We start from the raw sequence: 25,655 nt of genomic DNA, 5'->3' as shown, positions 1-25,655 counted from the left end.
AGCAAACACAATAATAAGGTTGAATATTTAAAAAAATAGTAATCAAGAATCATAAGCAAGCTAAGAACATAATATCTGTCGACAGGAAGCATTTATATTTTACTCATGATCGTAGCTTCCGTTGCTCCAGACTGTATGACAGGAAGCATTAATATTTTACTCATGATCGGAGCTTCCGTTGCTCCAGACTGTATTGACGGAAGCATTTATATTTTACTCATGATCAGAGCTTCCGTTGCTCCAGACTGTATTGACGGAAGCATTCGTATTTTACTCATGATCAGAGCTTCCGTTGCTCCAGACTGTATGACGGAAGCATTTGTATTTTACTCATGATCGGAGCTTCCGTTGCTCCAGACTGTATGACGGAAGCATTCATATTTTACTCATGATCGTAGCTTCCGTTGCTCCAGACTGTATGACGGAAGCATTCATATTTTACTCATTATTGTAGCTTCCGTTGCTCCAGACTGTATGACGGAAGCATTCATATTTTACTCATGATCAGAGCTTCCGTTGCTCCAGACTGTATGACCTCAGCAGACAGACTGGTCAGGGGGGGGGGTCTCACCTCAGCAGACAGACTGGTCAGGGGGTACAGCAGCAGGGTGCTGCTCGGGGCAGCCAGCAGGTCGGGAGAACAGAACTGTTTCTGAGAGTGAGACATCAGACTCTCATCTGAACTCTCCCTCAGGTTCTTATCAACCTGACGAGACAGACAGACAGGCAGACAGACAGACAGACAGACAGACAGACAGACAGACAGACAGACAGACAGACAGACAGACAGACAGACAGACAGGCAGGCAGGCAGAGAGGCAGACAGACAGACAGACAGACAGACAGACAGACAGACAGACAGGCAGAGAGGCAGACAGGAAAGAGAGAGTAAATTGATTGATTGCATACTTTATTAACACGTTTGTTGACAGTACACTTAGGATAACACTATAACTACCTGTCAGTGGGGACTGTTGGCTGGGAGGAGGAGTAGGACTAAGGCCCTATACGTCCTCTCTGGGGGGGTAACTACCTGTCAGAGTGTTGGCTGGGAGGAGGAGTAGGACTAAGGCCCTATACGTCCTCTCTGGGGGGGTAACTACCTGTCAGAGTGTTGGCTGGGAGGAGGAGTAGGACTAAGGCCCTATACGTCCTCTCTGGGGGGGTAACTACCTGTCAGAGTGTTGGCTGGGAGGAGGAGTAGGACTAAGGCCCTATACGTCCTCTCTGGGGGGGTAACTACCTGTCAGAGTGTTGGCTGGGAGGAGAAGTAGGAATAAGGCCCTATACGTCCGCTCTGGGGGGGGTAACTACCTGTCAGAGTGTTGGCTGATGAATGAATATCAACATCCTAATACATCCTAATACTGGGGGTCAAATGACACTTTGTTTGAAATAGACACTCATGCTTTCCAAGGTCTGATTTGGGGTCTTAAAGGATGAATACAAAATGAATATCAACATCTTAAAACCAAAATGTTGAATTGTGGCTTTGAGCTTTTGATGTAAATCCTAATACTGCTGTCAAAATATGACCCCCCCCCCCAGTCAAAAAACATAGACACTCATGGTTTCCAAGGTGTGATTTGGGGTCCTAATAAGGATGAATACAAAATGAATATCAACATCTTAAAAACACACGCCCTTTTGATGTAAATCAAAAGGGTTTGTTTCCATTGTGCTCCAACAATGTACTCAATTCATCAGTAATACATAGTGTATATAACTAGAATTTCGCCGGCCTTCGGCCGGCGAATCCTAGTTACATTGCAGCGCAATATGGGAAGAAGGAAATTCTCAGTAGTGTGCCCTGCACATATGTAGTAACGGATGGGTTATAAAGTATTATAATAACAGAAAGTGTTTTTTATTTCTCATAAATACGCAAACATGGTGAAACAACTACAGTCACAGAGAGCAGTGCCAAGGTAGCTGCTGCCTGCTAACGATGCAAACAACAGCCTTGCCTGTCGTGTGTGTGTGTGTGTGTGTGTGTGTGTGGGGGGGGGGGGATAGCACTAATTTTGGACATTTTACTGTGTCATAAATATTTACATCTGTAGCCTATATTGTGATTACATTTGACCGTACATTTGACTCTTGTGTTATATTCTTGTGAAATATTCAGTAAAGTATTGTGGTGAAATATTCACCCCAAGTTGATAAGATATGCAGAGAATATAATACCAAGAACCCCCAGTTTGAAATGCATTAGGCCACAGACCCCCATTTGATACCATTTGCTCTCTGGGAAAATCAGGGTCCATTTGGTTCCATTTGTATGCTCTTGGAGTATGATGACTGCTAACAGTATTATCATAAAATATGTCTCAGTTTGAAGATTCAAAAAAACATATTTCATATGTGTGAGCTTGTAAAGTAGAACGTTCAACCTAGAGACAGTGTTGCCAAGTCTGATCATTATAAGCTACTTTGGACTTGTTTATCTATTGGTAGTCCTTGACATGGAAATGTTTGAGTTCCACTGCTCTGAAACAACATTAGACAACAAAGTTTGACAGTCAACACTATAATTGATTATTTTAAGACTAATTTCCGGACCATTTCTGATTTACCTACTTTGAACTGGCCTATTAACATTTTTATAGACCTGGTTGCTTGTTTCACTCTCACATCCACGATATGTGGCAACCCTGGTCCCTGGTTTGTTTTGGTTTGCGTGTGGATGTTTTTTTGTGTTGCTTTAGCATCTTTAGCACAGTAGCTATCAGAGGTTGCAGCAGCTGCTGCTGTCATGAAAACGCAAGTTTCTGTCCCAGAAGCTCACGTTAGGTCTGCGCACACTGTATGTTGCTATGGCAACCTGTCATCAAATGCTGCTAACGTTGTGGTCAGCACTGTTAGCATGTGTGCTATCAGGCAAAAGCTGAGATAGATATAAAACTACTGGCCAAAATGTCATACAAAACACAACAACTAAAATCGGAATGTAATTGTGACCTACAGACCATCATGATTTGCTTGCTGGACCTATAATTAATTTATTTGCATTAAATTGCCACTCGCCCATATAAATAAAAAGCAATAGCCTGCATGCCTATTCCTGTGTGTGTGTGTGTGTGTGTGTGTGTGTGTGTGTATGTGTGTGTGCGCGTGTGCGCAAGACAGACGTGCGTGTGTGTGCAGGCTGAGAGCTGGTGACTGTGATTGACGTGTGAGCTGGATAAATCAGTGAGAGTTGGAAAAAGCGCACGCAGAGCCAACTCGCAGGCAGTGCCTCAGGCCAGATGCCCGAGAATCGGTACAGGAATCTCTGGGTCACCAGTTTTGGTGTGACACACACGGCTTCCACATTTAGCTTCATACTGGGTGAAAGTGGCGTTCCAAAAATTATTTTTCCCCTCGGAATTCTTATTCACAATGAGATGGAGTTGAGGTGTTTGTGTTTGCTTGCTGGAGCTATAATTAATGTATTTACTTGCGCAAGCAGAGCGCGCAAGTAATCGTTTCGCTTGGTCTCTTCGAAGTGAAGACAAGTTTTCTTCAACGGTAAATCTGTGCCTGGTTTGCTGGGACTAGTTACAACATTACGTCATCCTTGAGAGAGTACATGGTGTGTATATGACGTAATGTTGTAACTTGTAACTTGTAACTTGTAACATTACGTCATATACACACCATGTACTCTCTCAAGGATGACGTAATGTTGTAACTAGTCCCAGCAAACCAGGCACAGATTTACCGTTGAAGAAAACTTGTCTTCACTTTTTGGAACCAAGTAACCACAGTATACTGCTAATCAAATTACAACTACATACTCTGTATGTAGTTGTAACTAGAACAACTACATACAGTCTGTGCCTGGTTTGCTGGGACTAGTTACAAGTTACAAGTTACAACATTACGTCATATACACACCATGTACTCTCTCAAGGATGACGTAATGTTGTAACTAGTCCCAGCAAACCAGGCACAGATTTACCGTTGAAGAAAACTTGTCTTCACTTTTTGGAACCAAGTAACCACAGTATACTGCTAATCAAATTACAACTACATACTCTGTATGTAGTTGTAACTAGAACAACTACATACAGTCTGTGCCTGGTTTGCTGGGACTAGTTACAAGTTACAAGTTACAACATTACGTCATATACACACCATGTACTCTCTCAAGGATGACAGACTTACGGTTGAAGAAGCCAAGTTTTCTTCAACCGTAAGTCTGTGCCTGGTTTGCTGGGACTAGTTACAAGTTACAACATTACGTCATATACACACCATGTACTCTCTCAAGGATGACGTAATGTTGTAACTGGTCCCAACAAACCAGGCATAGACTTACGGTTGAAAAAAACTTGGCTTCACTTTTTGGAACCAAGTAACCACAGTATACTGCTAATCAAATTACAACTACATACTCTGTATGTAGTTGTAATGTGATTTGTAATTTGTAAATCTGTGCCTGGTCTGCTGGGACCAGACTACACAGATGACCATATCTCTTACGTCATCACTGAGAGCTAGTTACAACATTACGTCATCGCTGAGAACTGGGACCATTATGTAACTGGTCCCAGTTCTCAGCGATGACATAATGTTGTAACTGGTCCCAGCAAACCAGGCACAGACTTACGGTTGAAAAAAACTTGGCTTCACTTTTTGGAACCAAGTAACCACAGTATACTGCTAATCAAATTACAACTACATACTCTGTATGTAGTTGTAATGTGATTTGTAATTTGTAAATCTGTGCCTGGTCTGCTGGGACCAGACTACACAGATGACCATATCTCTTACGTCATCACTGAGAGCTAGTCATACATATACACACCATGTACTCTGGTCCCAGTTCTCAACGATGACGTAATGTTGTAACTGGTCCCAGCAAACCAGGCACAGACTTACGGTTGAAAAAAACTTGGCTTCACTTTTTGGAACCAAGTAACCACAGTATACTGCTAATCAAATTACAACTACATACTCTGTTACTGTATGTAGTTGTAATGTGATTTGTAATTTGTAAATCTGTGCCTGGTCTGCTGGGACCAGACTACACAGATGACCATGTCTCTTACGTCATCACTGAGAGCTAGTCATACATATACACACCGTGTACTCTGGTCCCAGCTCTCAACGATGACGTAATGTGGTATCTGGTGGGACCAGATTACACAGATGACCATTTCTCTTACGTCATCACTGAGATACAAATCCAACTACAGATTTCGGAAGTATGTATATTTCAACAAATTTGAAAGTATTATTACAGAAATTTAAGTTAGAGACACATATTACTCTGATCATGATTTAGTATTAATATCACTATAGTACAAAATGAAATACATTTAAAACAATTGACAATTTACAATAAGTAATAAAATAATTATACTGTATAATATATTTTAATTCAGTTTATATACCTTTTTTTTCATCACATATCAATGATTAATTTTTCTGTAAAAAAGTAGTTAGGTAGCAAATAGTTACACGTAATGATTATACATTTCAAACGTTCCTTCACAGAGATACTGAGATGTGATAGTTTCCAGCGGTCGAAAGTACTTGCGCGCTCTGCTTGCGCACTAGTAGGCCATTTATGGCCTACTAGTGTGCAACAAGCAAGTATGCACTCGGCAGAGTGCAGTTCTAGTTGCATTAAATGTCCACTCGCGCATCGAAGTAAAAAGCAAGATGGCCGATTGTGAGACTGAAAAGTAGTGTGGGGGCGGGCCTGGAGGGCCTATGAGAACACGGAGCAGTGTTGCCAGGTTTGCGAATTGTAAGCGAGTTGCAGTGTGTGTAAGTAGCGTGGTTAAAGTCCTTGTTTCTGAGCGTGTTGTGGCAACATGTGTCTGTCGACGTCCTTGTGTCCACCGCTTTTGGCACGTGATCAACTTAAGCATTGTTATATTAGATACATTACAGTACAATGCTATACTACGGTATACAATACACAGGGGGAGAGAGAGAGAGAGAGAGAGAGAGACATTGAACCACACCTCTCTAGGGTCCAGCTTGGTGGCCTCCAGGTCCTCCTCTGTCAGCTGCAGGAACACTGGAGCGCCCTCTGCTGGACAACATGAAAACACAGTTACACTGTAGTATAGTCTCTGGTGGATCTGTTTTGCCCCCGCGAACCGACTACGGATATAAGTGGTTGAAGATGGGTGGATTCATGGACTAACACTAACTCTGAACGAAAATCACACCCGTGTGAAGTGAGGGGCACTCTTATCATCGTACATCATCATGACGTAGAATAGACACCGTGTCGTAACATTGTCCATTCATTCTCATGTTTGTGTAGGACAACGTTAGTGCACACTCACCAACAGCTGGATATAGAAGGGCCTATAGGGGAGGGGCTAGCGGCCCTCAAAAAACTATCTATACAACTCGGAAATACACGTTTCTACGCACAACAGTTTGTGTTGTGTATGACGTCACTCACAGCTCCAGATAGTCTATATAAGATGCTGCAGGGTGAGAAACCACAGCCGTAGACTGAAGACACGGAAGAGAGAGACGGAGAGAGCCAAGCGTAAGAAGGAAGACAGAAAAGACAGAGAGATGTTTGCGTGGACGGTGACCAGAGAGGACGGAGGAAGAGAAAGAGCTGGTCAAGCTGTCGTGGCAGTCGGACACCAGGTTTATTCCTTCACAGACTCCAGAAGCTATCCCAGCGCGGACCACGTTGACGTGAACGTCTTCAGCACAGTGTCTTTGCGCTGGAGGACCCCGTTGCCCCCGGTTACAACCGGAATGACACAGAGAGGACGTCCCAAGCGCTACAGCCACACAGCTGTGCTGATGGAGGACGTGGTCTACATCTGGGGGGGTGTCACTACATGGAGGGAAGTGGCGTCGAGGGAGTACTGTGACGTCCTTCATGCATTTGATGTCGACGCTAACAGATGGTTCATACCAGAGATCTCTGGGGCTGTTCCAGCTCCACGGTTTCTCCACTCAGCCTGTGTCGTGGGGAAGGTCATGTTTATTCATGGAGGAATGACCCGGACTGGACTCACTAATGACATCTACAAGTTGGACACCACCACAATGGTCTGGACTTTAATTAACACCAGAGGAACTCCACCTCCTGCTTCATCATGTCACTCTGCAACCATCATCGGGACAAAGATGTTTGTATTTGGGGGCGGTCAGTACCACAACACCATCAGAGTGTTTGACACGGAGACCAACCACTGGCTGGACACACCTGCACAGCCTCTACCAGAAGGACGCTGGGATCATTCAGCCTTTACCTACAATGGGGAGCTGTACATATTAGGTGGCTGGAACTTTATCCAGGCTTTCGATGATCTGTGGAAGTTCAACCCAGAGACCTTCTCCTGGAAGAAGGTTGAGCCAAAGGGGACGCCATTCTGTGGTAAGTATCGGATGTGCTGTTGCATGCTGGGAGATCGTCTCATCATCTTTGGAGGATACAGAGGCGACGGCGGCGGCTGTACACCCGTTCTACTGAATGACCTGAACATCTTAGACTTCAGTCCCAGCCTCAAGACATTATGTAAGCTAGCAGTTATTCAGTACGGTCTGGAGCAGTTTGAACTCACACACGACATCAGGTGGGAACTGGCAGCCATGACTAGTGAAGTAAATGAACTAAAAAGGAAGGATAAGTGCTTTTCTCTCCCTATAGAGCTCATAATAATAATAATAATAATAATAATAAAGATTTATTTGTATTTATTTTCTCTGCTTTAACAGAGAGACATATATAAAAACATAGCAAGGAGGCACACGATAGAATAAGATACATGACAATAACATAGAGAATGCCCGGTCGCCTACATGAACAAACTTACTAAAATACATATAGGCAAAAATACGGAGAAAGAAGTCGACGACCGCAAACAGGCAAATGAACGTTGTTCCGGAGTTCAGAAAACAGTTCCACATTAATTGTGGAACCACCTACTGTACATACATTCTTAAAGATGGTCTGTACAGGGGGGGAATTGAAAAAAGAAAAAGAATCTTAATTCGAAGGTAAAAGTCAATGTTTCTGTAGTGTCACATTTTGGGAGAGTAATAAATTATTAAAATGCAATATGATAATTGTGCCTCAACAAAAAAAAGTGTCCCTTAGATCTGGTGCAACATTAATATGGTAAAAGTTTTTCCAAAATAGCATACACATTTCATACAATTTCCAACTCTGAATTTGAACCAATTTGGTAGAATTCCATATATACTATCGTAGACTGACAATAAGTTTAAACTACAAATACTATCGTAGACTGACATTAAAGTTTAAACTACATATATTATCGTAGACTGACATTAAAGTTTAAACTACATATATTATCGTAGACTGACATTAAGTTTAAACTACATATACTATCGTAGACTGACATTAAAGTTTAAACTACATATACTATTGTAGACTGACATTAAAGTTTAAACTACATATATTATCGTAGACTGACATTAAAGTTTAAACTACATATATTATCGTACACTGACATTAAAGTTTAAACTACATATATTATCGTACACTGACATTAAAGTTTAAACTACATATATTATCGTACACTGACATTAAAGTTTAAACTACATATATTATCGTAGACTGACATTAAAGTTTAAACTACATATATTATCGTACACTGACATTAAAGTTTAAACTACATATACTATCGTAGACTGACATTAAAGTTTAAACTACATATATTATCGTAGACTGACATTAAAGTTTAAACTACATATACTATCGTAGACTGACATTAAAGTTTAAACTACATATATTATCGTAGACTGACATTAAAGTTTAAACTACATATATTATCGTAGACTGACATTAAAGTTTAAACTACATATACTATTGTAGACTGACATTACGTTTAAACGACATATACTATCGTAGACTGACATTAAAGTTTAAACTACATATACTATCGTAGACTGACATTAAAGTTTAAACTACATATACTATCGTAGACTGACATTAAAGTTTAAACTACATATACTATCGTAGACTGACATTAAAGTTTAAACTACATATACTATCGTAGACTGACATTAAAGTTTAAACTACATATACTATCGTAGACTGCAGTCAGAGAGGAAGCATTAAGTTGGCGTTTGTAGATCTGTTTCCACCCGACAGGGTTGATAATATAAGGCCTGTATGCGCTAAACATGTCTGAGAAAACAAGTGTGTGTGTGTGCGTGTGTGTGTGTGTGTGTGTACATGCGTGTGTGCATGCGTGTCTATGCACTGCATACGTGGAATAAAAGGCTGAGAAGCAGTACGGTGCTCCAGGGGACAGACAGGTTGTTATTAGACAGACTGTGTCTGTCAGATGACAGAGAAAGAGACAGGTGTGTGTGTGCGCGTGTGTGTGTGTGTGTGTGTGTGTGTGTGCGTGAGTGCGCGCGTGGCAGACTGTGTCTGTCAGATGAGATGACAGACAGAGACATGGGTTCAAACTTGTCGGGGACCGTGTGGTGCTGGAGGTGAGACGTTACAGCGATATTAAAACTGTCAATCTTTGTGCGTAAAAAAGAGTTTAAAATGTCTTCACACACTCGCCAGGGAGTCATCGGATGAACGGGTGGACTAGCTCTCTTCAGACAGACTGTTGACTCACACACTTCCGTCACCTGCAGCCTAGACGGAAGCACGCGTGTGTGTGTGTGCGTGCGTGCGTGCGTGCGTGCGTGCGTGCGTGCGTGCGTGCGTGCGTGCGTGCGTGCGTACGTACCAGTGTGCTCAGATTCCGAGATGGAGGTCATCACAGTGTTGGGCGTCAGGCCTGCAGACACACTGCTCTCTGGACTGGACAAGCGAGCATGACACTGCATGGAGAGAGAGAGAGAGAGAGAGAGAGGTGAGGTGAATAAATTGATAAATTAATCAGTTAATTTCAGGAGATGTATATCGCGCACACACACGTCGCACACACACACACGTCGCACACACACACACACACACACACACACACACACACACACACACACACACACACACACACACACACACACACACCTGTGCCTGCTGTCTTTCGTAGTTGATGGAGTTCCTGTTCCTCTCCGTGACTCCGCCCCCTGCCCCCCGGGTTGCGGCAGCGACCGCCGCCGCCAGGTGACCGTTGGCCACGCCCACCTGGTGGTCCTCGATGTAGGAGGAGGCGGAGTCGGCCGTGTTGTGGGAGGGGCCAACCCTGAAGCCACCCCTAGTGTTGGACAGGTTCCTGACAGGTGAGACGAGATGAGACAGAACCCTCTTACCTCCATGGGTTAACATTTCATCGTTTTTCTTTTGTATATTAACTGCAAAAATGTACTTCATTGACCCCCAATGTGTGTGTGTGTGTGTGTGTGTGTGTGTGTGTGTATGTGTGTGCGTGCGTGCGTGTGTGTGTTACCTGTGGTTCTGCAGTGTAGTAGAGGTCGTAGAGGTTCTGACCAATAGGAGCTCAGTGTGTTACCTGTGGTTCTGCAGTGTAGTAGAGGTCGTAGAGGCTCTGACCAATAGAAGCTCAGTGTGTTACCTGTGGTTCTGCAGTGTAGTAGAGGTCGTAGAGGCTCTGACCAATAGGAGCTCAGTGTGTTACCTGTGGTTCTGTAGCGTGGTACAGGTCGTAGAGGTCGTGGAGGTTCTGACCAATAGGAGCCCAGTGTGTTACCTGTGGTTCTGTAGCGTGGTACAGGTCGTAGAGGTCGTGGAGGTTCTGACCAATAGGAGCTCAGCCATCCTCTCCTCGGCACACTGGGCGGTCAGCCTGGCCTCGGCGTCCTGATCCCAGCAGTCCTCCATGGTGTCCTTCAGGGAGCGCACGGCCTGCACGCACACACACACACACACACATTGGCCTATTATAGCGCCACCAGGAGGCCACAACCTGACCTGCCCTGGTGGAGACCTGTGCCCCGAGGGGCACTTTATCTAGTCACAATTTATTTTGGTCTGGTTCATGAGTTTGAAGAAAGGAAGAGGTTCCGCACTGGTTGTAGCACACGATGCTAAACTTATTTTAGGGTTAGGCTGTTCTCCTTCCAGGCCTCAGGGAACCTGGGTTAGGGTAGTGTAGGGTATGGTAGGGTTAGGGTAGTGTAGGGTATGGTTAGGGTAGTGTAGGGTATGGTATAGGGTTAGGGTAGTGTAGGGTATGGTAGGGTTAGGGGTTTCTCACCAGGCTGTTCTCCTTCCAGGCCTCAGGGAACCTGGGTCTCTGCTTCTCTCTGGACACCAGAACCTGCATGTCTTCAAAGCTGGGCTGGTTCCCCATCTCTGCCTGGAACGCCACCTGGTACTCTGGGACAGACTCACCTGCACGCACGCACGCACGCACGCACGCAGGCAGGACACACACACACACAAGACAAGACATTAACAAGACCTTCTACAATAAACACGACCAATAGTACATGAGGGCGGCAGTGGCTCAGGGGTAGAGTGACCACTAGGGGGCGGCAGTGGCTCAGGGGTAGAGTGACCGGATGGGAACCCAGAGTTAGTGTCCAAGTGTCCTTGAACAAGACTCTAAACCCCTAATTGCTCCAGATGTGCTTCACTTAGATTTTAGACACCAGGGAACAGGTCCACTCACCAGGGAACAGGCCCACTCACCAGGGAACAGGTCCACTCACCAGGGAACAGGTCGGAGCATCTCATGAAGGCCTCCCAGTAGACCAGGCCCAGGGCGTACATGTCCACCTGCTTCAGAGCCGACTCGCAGTCCCTGAGGTTCACGGCCCCTTCCAGGACCTCAGGGGCCATGTAGCGCACCGTGCCCACCTGAAAGGGTTAATTTATAATATCAATATGACAATATTATGCCTCTGGTTCGCGTACCAAAACGAGCTTCTAACCAGTTAACTTTGCCAGTGTCTATAAATAATGCTTAAATGTTTTATAAGATCAATCGGATTATCACACGATAGCTGAAGCGTCGTGGTTCTCGTCATGTTGCACTGAGCTATCTCGTTAAACCCAGCTGGCTGCGATGAATAACCTAATCATTAATCAACGTCACCAAACGATCCATATACAGGTAAGTGATATATAACTCTGTATGATAAAAGTGTATGATTACCAGGCAACGTTGCAGTCCACTGCAGGCTATTTGATTTCTAAAATGCTTAAAGGGCTGTATTTTGCGTGTCTTAAGTACCAGGTCTTATTCCCTAACTTGAGTAAACTAAAGACCTGGAGGCGTGATCAATGCCATTTGGCTATTCTGAGTGGCCAAAGAGCATTGATCACGCCTCCAGGTCTTTAGTTTACTCAAGTTAGGGAATAAGACCTGGTACTTAAAGGGACACTTCACCCTTTTTGCAAAAAAATATATGTTAATGACGTTTAGAAGCTTTAGAACACTTTCCTGGGGGTCTTTATGTGTGTAATATACTATGTGGTTTTAGATATTTTAGATTGTAGCAGTGAGCCTGTTGTCTCTGATGTCATGGACACTGGGCTCACTTCCTTCCTGGACTACATGTTGTCTCAGTAAGACAGCTCTCCCCCCTATCCACAAGGAGGAGCAGTGCACCAAATAATTATGGGAATTGTAGTCCAGGAAGGTAGTGAGACCAGTGTCCATGACATCAGAGACAACAGGCTGACTGCTACAATCTAAAATATCTAAAACCACATATTACACACATAAATACCCCCAGGAAAGTGATCTAAAGCTTCTAAACGTCATTAACATATATTTTTTTGCAAAAAGGGTGAAGTGTCCCTTTAAGACACGCAAAATACAGCCCCTTGTATTATAACCGCCGTCCGTCGGTGCGCCTCATTATATGTGCCCCAAAATAACAGATCTCTAAGCTGTTGAGACACGCCATTATAGCCAAGTTGGCAGTATAATAATGTTGTCGCTCTGTTTTTCGGGACTGTTGCACAACGGTGATGATTGCACTTTGCGAACGGGGACAATACTTGGACATAATTAACTGCTTCACTTCAGAGGAAACGTACTAATAAAGGGAGGGAGCTGCAGCTGCTATTCATGTTTACTCACCACCAGTCACCACCACCACTGTCTGGAATCCATTAGAACGATGGAAATGGAACATTAATATTTGGGCCCGTTGAGAACTTGAACCAAAGTGACTGCTATTTGTTTCAGCAAAGCTTTATATCCTGTTATAACATAGTATATATAATGATGCAATGTCTACAAAATGCTGAACCTCCTCCAACTGTATATACTTTGCCCATTTTCAACTGTTTCTACATCTGTTTTACTATGCCAATAAAGCGTGCGTGCGTGCGTGCGTTCTCTAACCTCAGATATAGCAGCGTTGTCCTCGTCCCCTGTCCTCAGGGTCTGTCCCGTCAGCTTCATGGACAGACCGAAGTCTGTGAGGACACACGACAGGTCACTCCTCACCAGGACGTTACGACTGTTCACGTCCCTGTGGGACACCGCTGGCTTGTACTGGTCTGAGAGAGAGAGAGAGAGAGAGAGAGAGAGAGAGAAAGAGAGAGAGAGAGAGAGAGAGAGAGAGAGAGAAAGAGAGAGAAAGGTGATTTATTTGTGGGATTCAACTTTCAAGGGATTTTATCTAAACCAATGATAATAGCTAGGCGGGAAATTGCTGTTTTCAATGCATGATAGTTCAGTTGGTGATAAAAGCATGAAATTTGGTACAGATGTCCTTCATATGTCCCTAATCGATAATCAACCTCGGGCCACGCAGAATTCCAATTTTTTCAAGGTGGCCCGCCAGTTTTAAAAATGGCTGCAACTGTAAATACGTTTTGGACTATTAGCTAGGCGGGAATAAAGGTGATAGTTCCGTTGGTGATACAAGCATGAAATTTGGTACAGATGACCTTTATATGACCATAATCGATAATCAACCTCGGGCCACGCAAAATTCCTCCATTTTCCAAGATGGCCGCCAGAAATTGCATAAATGTACATCTGCTCATGGTTAATCCACAGTTGGCGATACAAGCATGAAATTTGGCACAGATGACCTTTATATGACCATAATCGATAATCAACCTCGGGCCACGCAAAATTCCTCCATTTTCCAAGATGGCCGCCAGTTTGCAATTGGACAGCTAGGCGGGAATAGAGGTGATAGGTCAGTTGGTGATACAAGCATGAAATTTGGTACAGATGACCTTTATATGACCATAATCAATAATCAACCTCGGGCCACGCAAAATTCCTCCATTTTCCAAGATGGCCGCCAGAAATTGCATAAATGTACATCTGCTCATGGTTAATCCACAGTTGGCGATACAAGCATGAAAATTGGCACAGATGACCTTTATATGACCATAATCGATAATCAACCTCTGGCCACGCAAAATTCCTCCATTTTCCAAGATGGCCGCCAGTTTGCAATTGGACATACGTTTTGGACTACACCAAATTGGCGGGGTCTATAAAACTTAGAATTTCCCCTAATTTTGGTATAAGATATGTCCTGGAGGTATTTCTACCAAGTGAGATAAAACAATAACATTAGGTTCCAATATGGCGGCATATTTTTCAATATGGCTGCTGAGAAATTGCATAAATGTACATCTGCTCATGGTTAATCCACAGTTGGTGATACAAGCATGAAACTTGGCACAGATGTCCTTCATATGTCCCTAATCGATAATCAACCTAGGGCCACGCAGAATTCCAATTCTTTCAAGGTGGCCCGCCAGTTTTAAAAATGGCTGCAACTGTAAATACGTTTTGGACTATATGACCTTGCTGGGGCTGTAAATATTTTATTTCCCCACAATTTGATATAAGAGAATATGTTCTGGAGGTATTTCTACTAAGTACAATAAAGAATATATATATTGGGTTCCAATATGGCGGCATTTTTCCAATATGGCTGCCGGTATATTGCATAAATGTACTGTTCATGGTTAATGCACAGTTGGTGATATAAACATTTGTCACAGATCACTTTTATACCACCCTAATTCATAATCAACCTTGGGCCACGCAGAATTCCTGAATATTTCAAGATGGCTGACAGGTTTTCAAAATCTTCCCAGCCCAATTGACAATTTTTAAATATTGTATAGTGTCATTGCACTACCAGGGCACACTGGTTGACACTATAGCTGTGAGACTCAGCATGGGGTTCAATGCTAGCTATTAATTAATATTTTTTCTAGTTTCCTAAATGTTGTTTAGGTTGCCCCAAATTAAACTTAAACAGCCGCACCTGAATTGACAGGATGTGCCAGCGCGGGAGAGCCGAGCCAAGGAAGACGGGGCTTTAGTCTTTCGGACGGTGTACAGATCACACAGGAATTAAATAGCATTGGATGAATGATCGGACTGGGGGTAGGATAGTCATGTTATTATCTGAGCCCAGTTGTATCCCATACTGTAAAGTGTATCTTTTTTTTCATTGGTGGTAAAAGGATAAACCCTCGGCCTACGAAATTGCAATGGACACACAGGCAGAAATGCCATCATGTTCATCACAGGAAAACAGTACATCTAGTACAACCTATTGGAATTTGTGCTGTTTGTGCCAGCGTTCTACAGTTGAGAAGCTAGTTGATGCCACTAGCAGTGGTTATGTGACATTGGCTACCAATATTCCCCAGTTTTACGAACTGAATTGCATGCCAATAATGTTTGACCCCAAGCGACTTGATGACGGTGATGGAATTCAGTTGACACTTGAGAGGAACAAAGCCACATACCATGATTCATGTAAACTGAAGTTTAAAGCAACAAAATTGGAAAGAAAAAGTCCAAGTCATCAGAAGAGAAGTGTGAAGTACCTTGTGCTAAGTTCACTCGCAGCAGCCTTAATAAGACTTCTGCAGAAGCTGATTATGAAACGACAGGAGAGTGTTTCATATGTAACCAGACAGACACAAAGAAGAATCTGAGAGAAGCGATGTCTCTCACAATGACTACCAAGCTGCAGAGAATTGCCCAAAACCTGCTGGACAATAACCTTCTGGCAAAGCTCAGTGTTGGAGACGTAGTTTCCCAAGAGTCATATTGAAAAATATGCTGCCATATTGGAACCTAATGTTATCTCACTTGGTAGAAATACCTCCAATTGACTCCCAGTGGTTTTAAGTATCTAGGTATACATGTCACCCTCAAATTTGAGGAATTGATAAAACTTAACGTAGACCCAGTGGTAAACAAAATAAAAATTGATCTTCAAAGATGGAGCCCCTTACAGATATCTCTACTTGGACGGGTTGCTATTGTTAAAATGAATATATTACCGAGGCTTCTTTATCCAATGCAGATGTTGCCTAATTATTTTCCAAATAAGTATTTTAAACTAATACACAGTAGGCTATCATTCGCAAATTTGTATGGAAAGGCAAACGCCCCAGGCTTAAACTAGAGAAACTACAGGTACCAGAGATAGAAGGGGGATTAGCACTCCCAAATATAATGTATTACCACTGGGCATCACAAATTAGATATATAGCAGAGTGGGTAAAAAATGATACAAATTCATCCTTTCTTGACTTGGAGGGTGTTGGATGTCTGTCTGCTCTTTCTGAGTTGCCATTTATAAACGGAGCTATTTCACTCCACGGGTTAAGAGAAAACTTTATCGTGAGAAATACCTTGAAATCTTGGAATCAAATACGTAAACACTTTGGTATTACTAATACATACTCTGTTCTTGCTCCTGTTTTTTGTAATCCTGACTTTGCTCAATCATGTTCAGATGTTGGGTTCAGAGCCTGGAAAGAGGCTGGCATTTTAAAAATACAAGATCTCTTTCTGGGTGGAACCTTAAAATCCTTTGCCCAAATTAGGAATGAATTTAATTTGTCTCAAGTACAATTCTTCAGGTATCTACAAGTTAGGAGTTATATCCAATCTGTACCATTATACAAAAGAGAAACGAGGGAAAACAACCTGGAACAAATATTAATGAAAGCCTCTTCCTTAAAGAAGACGGTGATAAGCTATATATACTCTCAAATGTTCACTAAAATCCCAAATATAAGTAGTAAAACATTTTGGGCAGAGGATTTTGGGCACCAAATTGATTCAAAAAAATGGAAAAGAATCTTACTAAATGCAAAACAAATTACATGCTCTAACAGAACTCATGAGACACAGTATAAGATCATTCACAGGTTACATGTAACTCCAGCTATACGCAGTAAATATGATCCATCATGTTCTGGGCAGTGCTTTAAATGTAAAAATAATGCTGGTACATATAGCCATTTAATGTGGTCATGCCATAAAATCAAAACATTCTGGAAAAACGTTCAAAGGGAGATATTGAAGATCTTTGAGATCAGGATACAGTTAAACCCAGTGAACCTGGTACTAGGTCTAGACTTTGATTATGATTTAAGATATAGATACATATTACGAATAGCACTTTATGTTGCACGGCTCACAATTCTACAAAAGTGGTTAGATGAGGATCCCCCTGACATACAATTATGGTATGAAAAACTCATGTCGATATTGCCAATGGAGAGATTATCATATGTATTAAAAGGCAATCTTACTGACTTCGTCAGAGACTGGTCACCTATTGCAAGATTTTTAAAAGAGGAATGGAAAAGAGTAATATGTATGGGGGTAACAGTATGAGAAGAAGTTATAGGAGTACGTGAATGTATATATGAATATGCGTATGTATAGGTATACAAACATATGTATGTATATATATGGAATATATTTGTGTAAGTATATTTATGTATATGTATATATAATATATTTATTTATATTTATATTTATTTATGTGAATGTATATGTGTATATATGAAATACCAACTGTATACCTGACTACCTTTCTGTACTATTTGCTGGCAAGTTGTTGTTGTTTTTGTTTTGTTCTGTTTTTGTTTTATGTACGTAAATGTGATCCATGTCAAACACTTGAAAACCAAATAAAAATCATTGAAAGAGAAATACCTCCAGGACATATCTTATACCAAAATTAGGGGAAATTCTAAGTTTTATAGACCCCGCAAATTGTTGTAGTCCAAAACGTATGTCCAAATTGCAAACTGGCGGCCATCTTGGAAAATGGAGGAATTTTGCGTGGCCCGAGGTTGATTATCGATTATGGTCATATAAAGGTCATCTGTACCAAATTTCATGCTTGTATCACCAACTGACCTATCACCTCTATTCCCGCCTAGCTGTCCAATTGCAAACTGGCGGCCATCTTGGAAAATGGAGGAATTTTGGTGGCCCGAGGTTGATTATCGATTATGGTCATATAAAGGTCATCTGTGCCAAATTTCATGCTTGTATCGCCAACTGTGGATTAACCATGAGCAGATGTACATTTATGTAATTTCTCAGCAGCCATTTTGAAAAATATACCGCCATATTGGAACCTAATGTTATTGTTTTATCTCACTTGGTAGAAATACCTCCAGGACATATCTTATATCAAAATTAGTGGAAATTCTAAGTTTTATAGGCCCCGCGAATTGGTGTAGTCCAAAACGTATAGGTCCAATTGCAAATTGGCGGCCATCTTGGAAAATGGAGGAATTTTGCGTGGCCCGAGGTTGATTATCGATTATGGTCATATAAAGGTCATCTGTACCAAATTTCATGCTTGTATCACCAACTGAACTATCACCTCTATTTCCCGCCTAGCTATAAGGCAACATCGCAGGACAACAGCAGTAACTGTGTCTGTGGGGTGAGTTTAGTGAATGATAAATGATAAGGGGGACGTCGCAGGACAACAGCAGTAGCTGTGTGGGGTGAGTTTAGTGAACGATAAGGGGACGTCTCAGGACAACAGCAGTAGCTGTGTGGGGTGAGTTTAGTGAATAATAAGGGGGACGTCGCAGGACAACAGCAGTAGCTGTGTGGGGTGAGTTTAGTGAACGATAAGGGGACGTCTCAGGACAACAGCAGTAGCTGTGTGGGGTGAGTTTAGTGAATGATAAGGGGACGTCTCAGGACAACAGCAGTAGCTGTGTGGGGTGAGTTTAGTGAATGATAAGGGGACGTCGCAGGACAACAGCAGTAGCTGTGTGGGGTGAGTTTAAAAAAAAACACACACAGCAGGCTGATACATGTCAATCTGGGGGTCCTTGACATGAAAAGGTTTGAGAATCACTCCTTTGGACTAGAGGCTGCAGTTCATGTTTACCACCACCAGGGGACGCCAGGACCTCTAAATGGATATCCTTTCTCTCTGTGTGTGTGTGTGTGTGTGTGTGTGTGTGTGTGTGCGTGTGCGTGCGTGCGTGCGTGCGTGTGTGTGTGTGTGTGTGTGTGTGCGCACCTCCTCTGTACACCTCAGTGTGCAGAAAAGCCAGTCCTTTGGTGACAGAGTGAGCCATTCTGCAGCATGTCAGCCAGTCCACTGTGTGAGCTGATAGGTAGAGAGACAGAGAACCCTGGAGAGAGACACACACACACACACAAACACACACACACACACACACACACACACACACACACACACACACACAAACACACACACACAGAGAGAAAGACACAGACACAGACACACAGACAGACAGACAGAGAGGTATTAAAACAGTACATATGTGGGGGTAGCAGGTATTTAAACAGTACGTACGCGGGGGTAATGCTCCAGGACCAGCAGGTATTAACCCATTCTGGGCGGGAACCCATTTTGGTGTCAGCATCATGTCGTGCTTCAGCTATTGAAAAACAGCAGATCTACAAGCTCATAGCGCGCCACTGAGTGTCGCGCTACGAGCTTGTAGGTCTGCTATTTTTTTTTAAATCGAAGAACGACTTGACATTTTTAGAATCTGATCTCAGGTCAGAATGGGTTATAATCAGACCAGTGTGTGTTGTCCAGTCGAAACCTCGTATGAATCTGATCTCAGGTCAGAATGGGTTATAAACAGTATACGTACGTGGGGGTAATGCTCCAGCACCAGCAGGTATTCGGCGCGGCCGTCGGGCGCGGTGCGTTCGTGCGCGGCGATGAAGCGGGCGATGTTGTGGTGCTGGCGCAGCAGCGGCAGGCGGTAGATGGAGCGCTCGTTGGCGTAGTTGGCCCGCTGGGAGTGGCCGAACAGCTTGACCGCCACGCAGCGCTCGTCCAGGCTGCCGCGGAACACCGAGCCGTAGCGGCCGCGGCCGATCAGCTGACGCGCGCACACACACACACACACACACACACACACACACACACACACAAAACAATAGTTTGAGTATTTTTTCCTTTGCCTCTAGGGGCAGTTATTACTAGAGAGGGATGCCGTGTAAGATGTGCGTGATGTTTGGAAAAGCTCTGCCAGGTGTACTGTCAAAAAATCTACCTCAGGCCCAAGTGGAACACATTTGGGGCGGAGGAGTGTGTGTGTTTGTCTGTGATCAAGCCAACGGTGTGCGTGTGTGCGTGTGTGTGTGTGTGCGTGCATGCTTACCTCCAGCAGTTTGAGGTTGTCCAGGTCTACTGAAGGTTCTGTGTTCGCTGCCTCCAATGAGTCCAGATTATGTAGACCCTGTTTACTGTTGCCTGTACACACACACACACACACACACACACGCACACACACACACACACGCACGCACACACGCACACACGCACAGGGTGAAGATATGGGGTCCTCGCTCATATCAGCCAACACTGGGAAGCTGGCAGAACATTCACTAAAAACACCGGGACAACGCTCCACACGTCCCAAACTCTTCTCCCTTCTGGCTCCAAAACTATGGAATGAACATCCCATTTGTAATCAGAACTGCAGACTCACTCCTAATCTAAACTATGGAATGAACTTCCCGTTGCAGTCAGAACTGCAGCCTCACTCCCAATCTAAACTATGGAATTAACTTTCCATTGCAATCAGAACTACAGACTCACTCCCAATCTAAACTATGGAATGAACTTCCCGTTGCAGTCAGAACTGCAGCCTCACTCCCAATCTAAACTATGGAATGAACTTCCCGTTGCAGTCAGAACTGCAGCCTCACTTCCAATCTTCCACCATAGTCTGAAAACCCACCTCTTCAGACTCCACCATGGCAAAGGATCAACTTATGTAACTTGGATAGCATTTTATGTAGACATATAGCACTCTATAGTGTATTATGCATAGTTTCATTGTACAGAGAGATGTGTATACGCCCCCCCCACCCCCCCCCCCCCCCCCCCCCCCAGCTCCTGTTTTTGTCAGAAGAAAATATATATTAAAATGAAAAAGTATTAAAAAGTATAAAAAATTAATAGTGTCCTTCTTTTGCACTGTTTGATGTGGAAACTGTAGCGAGTGTTTGGCCTAAAGCTTTCTGGGTCCATTAATTCAAACCCCCCCCCCCCCCCCCGGGCTTCATAATAATTTAGTAATGACGCACCGGACAGTGGCGACATACATCATCACAGGGTCTTGCCCAGCGAATGTAATTGTTCTGTGTGTGTGCGTGCGTGCGTGCACTGCGTGCACTGCGTGCGTGCGTGCGTGCGTTACCTGTCAACATGCGGTATCCAAAGAACAATGCGGCGATGAGCAGCGCTACGACGGCGACCGACACCAGGGCGATGACCACGGTCTCCTCTCTGGGCAGAGCCTGGGGGTCTGCAATGACATCACTGTTACATCACTGTGACATCACTGTGACGTCATCACCCTGACACCAGGGCGATGACCACGGTCTCCTCTCTGGGCAGAGCCTGGGGGGTCTGCAATGACATCACTGTTACATCACTGTGACATCACTGTGACATCATCACCCTGACACCAGGGCGATGACCACGGTCTCCTCTCTGGGCAGAGCCTGGGGGTCTGCAATGACACCACTGTTACATCACTGTGACATCACTGTGACATCATCACCCTGACACCAGGGCGATGACCACGGTCTCCTCTCTGGGCAGAGCCTGGGGGTCTGCAATGACATCACTGTTACATCACTGTGACATCACCGTGACATCATCACCCTGACACCAGGGCGATGACCACGGTCTCCTCTCTGGGCAGAGCCTGGGGCTCTGCAATGACATCACTGTTACATCACTGTGACATCACTGTGACATCATCACCCTGACACCAGCGACGTCAGCCAATGAGAAAGCCAACTGGACTAGCACAGCGACGTCAGCCAATGAGAAAGCCCAACTGGACTAGCACAGCGACGTCAGCCAATGAGAAAGGCCAACTGGACTAGCACAGCGACTTCAGCCAATGAGAAAGGCAGCTGGACTATATAGAGGACTAGCTTGCACATCGATGATGACTCAGCAGCTGGCAGAAAATATATTCAATCTAATGAAAATTATTAATAAACCAATAGGCCTGAAGACCTGACAGTGAAAATAGCAGATCTACAGATCTAGATTTACCACATGGCAGGGATGCATGAACAGAGGCCTTCAGGAGAGAACCCTGTGTGTGTGTGTGTGTGTGTGTGTGTGTGTGTGTGTGTGTGTGTGTGTGTGTGTGTGTGTGTCGGTGGTGTGTGTGTGTGTGTGTGTGTGTGTGTGTGTGTGTGACACATGCAGGGATGCAGTATGGTGAGTATGCCATTGCCAGCATCCTGCAGCACACACACACACACACACACACACACACACACACACACACACACACACACACACACACACACACACACACACACACACACACACGCTACAGTAGCTTGCACCAAGTATCATGGATGAGGAAAAAAATAACTTGCAACCAAAATAATCAGATTTGAGAGGAGCTATACATTTTGTTCATTTTGTGCCTCACTTTCTTAGTTTAATTTGTAGATCTGTGCAATTTACACAATGTATTGTTTTCTGACAACATCTGTATGAGGAATTATTCAGCCCATTTGTCCTGAATTGACCTTCTTTCAACCTACAGTACATCATTGAGTTCATATTTCAGTATCACAATGAAAGCTCACTTTTAAGGGGGCTTTGAGGGGCGCTAGCCCCTCCTATGAGCAGCTTTGAGGGGCGCTAGCCCCTCCTATGAGCAGCTTTGAGGTGCGCTAGCCCCTCCTATGAGCAGCTTTGAGGTGCGCTAGCCCCTCCTATGAGCAGCTTTGAGGTGCGCTAGCCCCTCCTATGAGCAGCTTTGAGGAGGGGCGCTAACCCCTCCTATGAGCTTTGTGTGTTTGTGTGAATGTTATGATTTGCTTGGCTCACCCCCCGCCCCCCCCCCACACACACAGGAGTCTGAGCCCCGTGCACACTCCTGTTCTCCAACCACTAACACATGAGGCCAGAGATTGTCATCATCCTGTGTGTGTGTGTGTGTGTGTGTGTGTGTGTGTGTGTGTGTGTGTGTGTGTGTGTGTGTGTGTGTGTGTGTCTCCAGACAGTCTGTCTGCAGGGCGTGTCTGCACACGCTCAACTTAAAAGACAATTAAACACAGACGCACATACTCTCTCTCTCTCTCTCTCTCTCTCACAGACACACACACACACACACACACACACACACACACACACACACACAACATCCTGTCTCACCCACCTCACACAGTCATTAGGAAAAGCCAAAAGGAATGCAAACAAACGGCGCACGCACACACACACACACACACACACACACACACACACACACACACACACACACACACACACACACACACACACACACAGCGTAACAAGTATTTCCTGAGTATTCTCCCATGAATACAATAACCTCTCTCTCTCTCTCTCTCTCTCTCTCTCTCTCTGTTCCACACTCCAATAATTCCAAATATTTATGTCCTTGTAATTGTATGCGTTTGTGTGGACCTAAATAAATTGTTAAAATGCGTGCGTGCATGCGACAGTGACTCACAGACATGCCGAGGCCAGGGAGGTGAGACAGGCAGTAGGACAGACAGGACCTCGGTGTAGTTGAGGTTACACAGTATGTGTGTGTGTGTGTGTGTGTGTGTGTGTGTGTGTGTGTGTGTGTGTGTGTGTGTGTGTGTGTGTGTGTGTGAGACAGTGACTCACAGACAGGCCGAGGCCAGGGATGTGAGACAGGCAGTAGGACAGACAGGACCTCGGTGTAGTTGAGGTTACACAGTGTGTGTGTGTGTGTGTGTGTGTGTGTGAGACTCACAGACAGGCCGGGGCCAGGGGGGTGGTGAGACAGGCAGTAGGACAGACAGTATACTCACAGACAGGCCGGGGCCAGGGGGGTGAGACAGGCAGGAAGACAGACAGGTCCTCGGTGTAGTTGAGGTTACACAGGTCTCGGCTGCAGCAGCAGAATCTGTACGTCCCGTTCTGCACCTGGGAGGGCGTGGCCGTCACCCGGCAACGGTCGTCATGACACTCCTGCTGGTCGCCGATGTGCGTCCAACAACCTGGGGGGACACGACAAATGTCTTATTTTTGCTCTGAAAAACCCATATTTCTATGTAGTTCTCCAAAAGAAATCATCTCAAGGAAATAAGGACCCACAAAAATATATGTATTTGGCTGCCCAACCCCCACCTGATATAATTATATGTTGTTCCAGGGACCGTGCCAGAAGCAAAGATTTGAGTTAATAGCTCTGAAAGAATATACATTCAAAGAGTTGCGCCACATTTTTTAAGATTTTATTCAAAAATAGCAGATCTACAAGCTCGTATAGCGCGGCACTCGGTGTAGCTCAGCTAAAAATAATGGTGTTTTAAGCTCTGTCTTTTAAAGTGAACGCATATTGCTGGCACTGGGAACTGGGGTGCTATGCTAACAGCTAGCGGTAGAGATGGAGTTAAAAACATGGAACCTCTGTGAGTAGAGACGTGGAAACAGCAGATCTACAAGCTCGCAACGCGTCACGGCGGCTACTTTCAGCATGCAACGAACCGAGCGTGAGATCAGGCGCTGCGACGACGCCATCGCGGACTTTTCAGATTAATTAAATAATAAATAATAATAATAATAATTATTATTATTTATATAGCACCTTTCATACATAAATGCAACTCAAAGTGCTTCACAGGGCAGAACATAAAAACAGCAATAAAACACAGGCAAGCAGTTAGAAAGCAAATCAGTCAGAACAGAGATGTTAAAAACTCAACTAAAAGCAACAGTAAAGATAGTGAGTCTTGAGTTGAGCTTTAAAAATCTCTACAGAGGGTGCGTGTCTGAGTTGAAATGGAAGTCTATTCCAGGCTGTAGGCCCACAGAAGCAGAAGGCTGCCTCACCATATTGCAGGCCAGCAGTGGAGGACCTGAGGGGGGGCGGTTAGTTACGTATCTATAGGCAGGCATTCGTGGAGGTAAAGAAGGTGCAAGACCGTTTTTAGGGATTTATAAACTAGTAAAATAATTAAAAAATCAATCCTAAAAACCACCGGGAGCCAATGTATAGCGAGTATAAAACTGGAGTAATATGATCTCTCATCTTGGGTGGAGGATGACTAAAACTAAATCAAAATTTGCTGTAAAAATGAACACTGCTCTAGTGTGTGTGTGTGTGTGTGTGTGTGTGTGTGTGTGTGCGTGTGCCCTGTATGATTCCCACTCACCTTGCTTAACGAGGTGAATCTCGCCATCTCTGCTTTTCTCCCACAATCCATAGCAGCGGGATCCCTCGCCGCAGCGGATGGTGGCGTTCTCACGCTGCCCCGCCCCTCGAAGCTCATTGGTGGAACCGCCGCCGCGCGACTCCTCCGACTGCGGCTGGTTGTCGACGAACGCACACTTCCTCTGCTCCGCACACACGGCTAGACACACACACACACCTTTTAAAATCACCCTTAACTACAAAAGACAGACAGACAGACAAAGACTGTTCAAATTAGCTTGTGCAGTACATGTTTCACCCCACTCACTGTGTGTGTGTGTGTGGTCTACATTCC

At 44.3% G+C, this 25,655-nt stretch overlaps 1 protein-coding gene across 6 annotated transcripts in view; it reads right to left on the bottom strand.

Annotated features, from left to right (window-relative positions):
* The window catches only part of LOC308331150 (bone morphogenetic protein receptor type-2-like), a 35,223-nt gene that overhangs the window by 5,190 nt on the left and 4,378 nt on the right, over nucleotides 1-25,655 (bottom strand). For 4 of the 6 annotated variants that reach the window (XM_080786359.1, XM_080786364.1, XM_080786362.1 and 1 more), the window contains exons 3-16: nucleotides 25,323-25,520; nucleotides 23,976-24,164; nucleotides 21,338-21,445; nucleotides 20,294-20,385; nucleotides 19,778-20,011; nucleotides 19,171-19,285; nucleotides 13,227-13,384; nucleotides 11,581-11,728; nucleotides 11,124-11,260; nucleotides 10,617-10,771; nucleotides 9,977-10,181; nucleotides 9,693-9,786; nucleotides 5,961-6,031; nucleotides 572-706 (exon numbers count right to left, since the gene is read on the bottom strand). In XM_080786359.1, the coding sequence (XP_080642485.1) occupies nucleotides 572-706; nucleotides 5,961-6,031; nucleotides 9,693-9,786; nucleotides 9,977-10,181; nucleotides 10,617-10,771; nucleotides 11,124-11,260; nucleotides 11,581-11,728; nucleotides 13,227-13,384; nucleotides 19,171-19,285; nucleotides 19,778-20,011; nucleotides 20,294-20,385; nucleotides 21,338-21,445; nucleotides 23,976-24,164; nucleotides 25,323-25,520 (2,039 nt within the window). The remainder of the gene's footprint in view (nucleotides 1-571; nucleotides 707-5,960; nucleotides 6,032-9,692; nucleotides 9,787-9,976; nucleotides 10,182-10,616; nucleotides 10,772-11,123; nucleotides 11,261-11,580; nucleotides 11,729-13,226; nucleotides 13,385-19,170; nucleotides 19,286-19,777; nucleotides 20,012-20,293; nucleotides 20,386-21,337; nucleotides 21,446-23,975; nucleotides 24,165-25,322; nucleotides 25,521-25,655) is intronic. The other 2 variants (XM_080786361.1, XM_080786363.1) reach the window with 2 other exon arrangements.

This window comes from Protomyctophum bolini (genome assembly GCF_963924005.1).
Source record: "Protomyctophum bolini genome assembly, chromosome: 16".
Taxonomy (NCBI): Eukaryota; Metazoa; Chordata; class Actinopteri; order Myctophiformes; family Myctophidae; genus Protomyctophum; species Protomyctophum bolini.
This window is presented reverse-complemented; position numbering and strand designations above follow the sequence as displayed.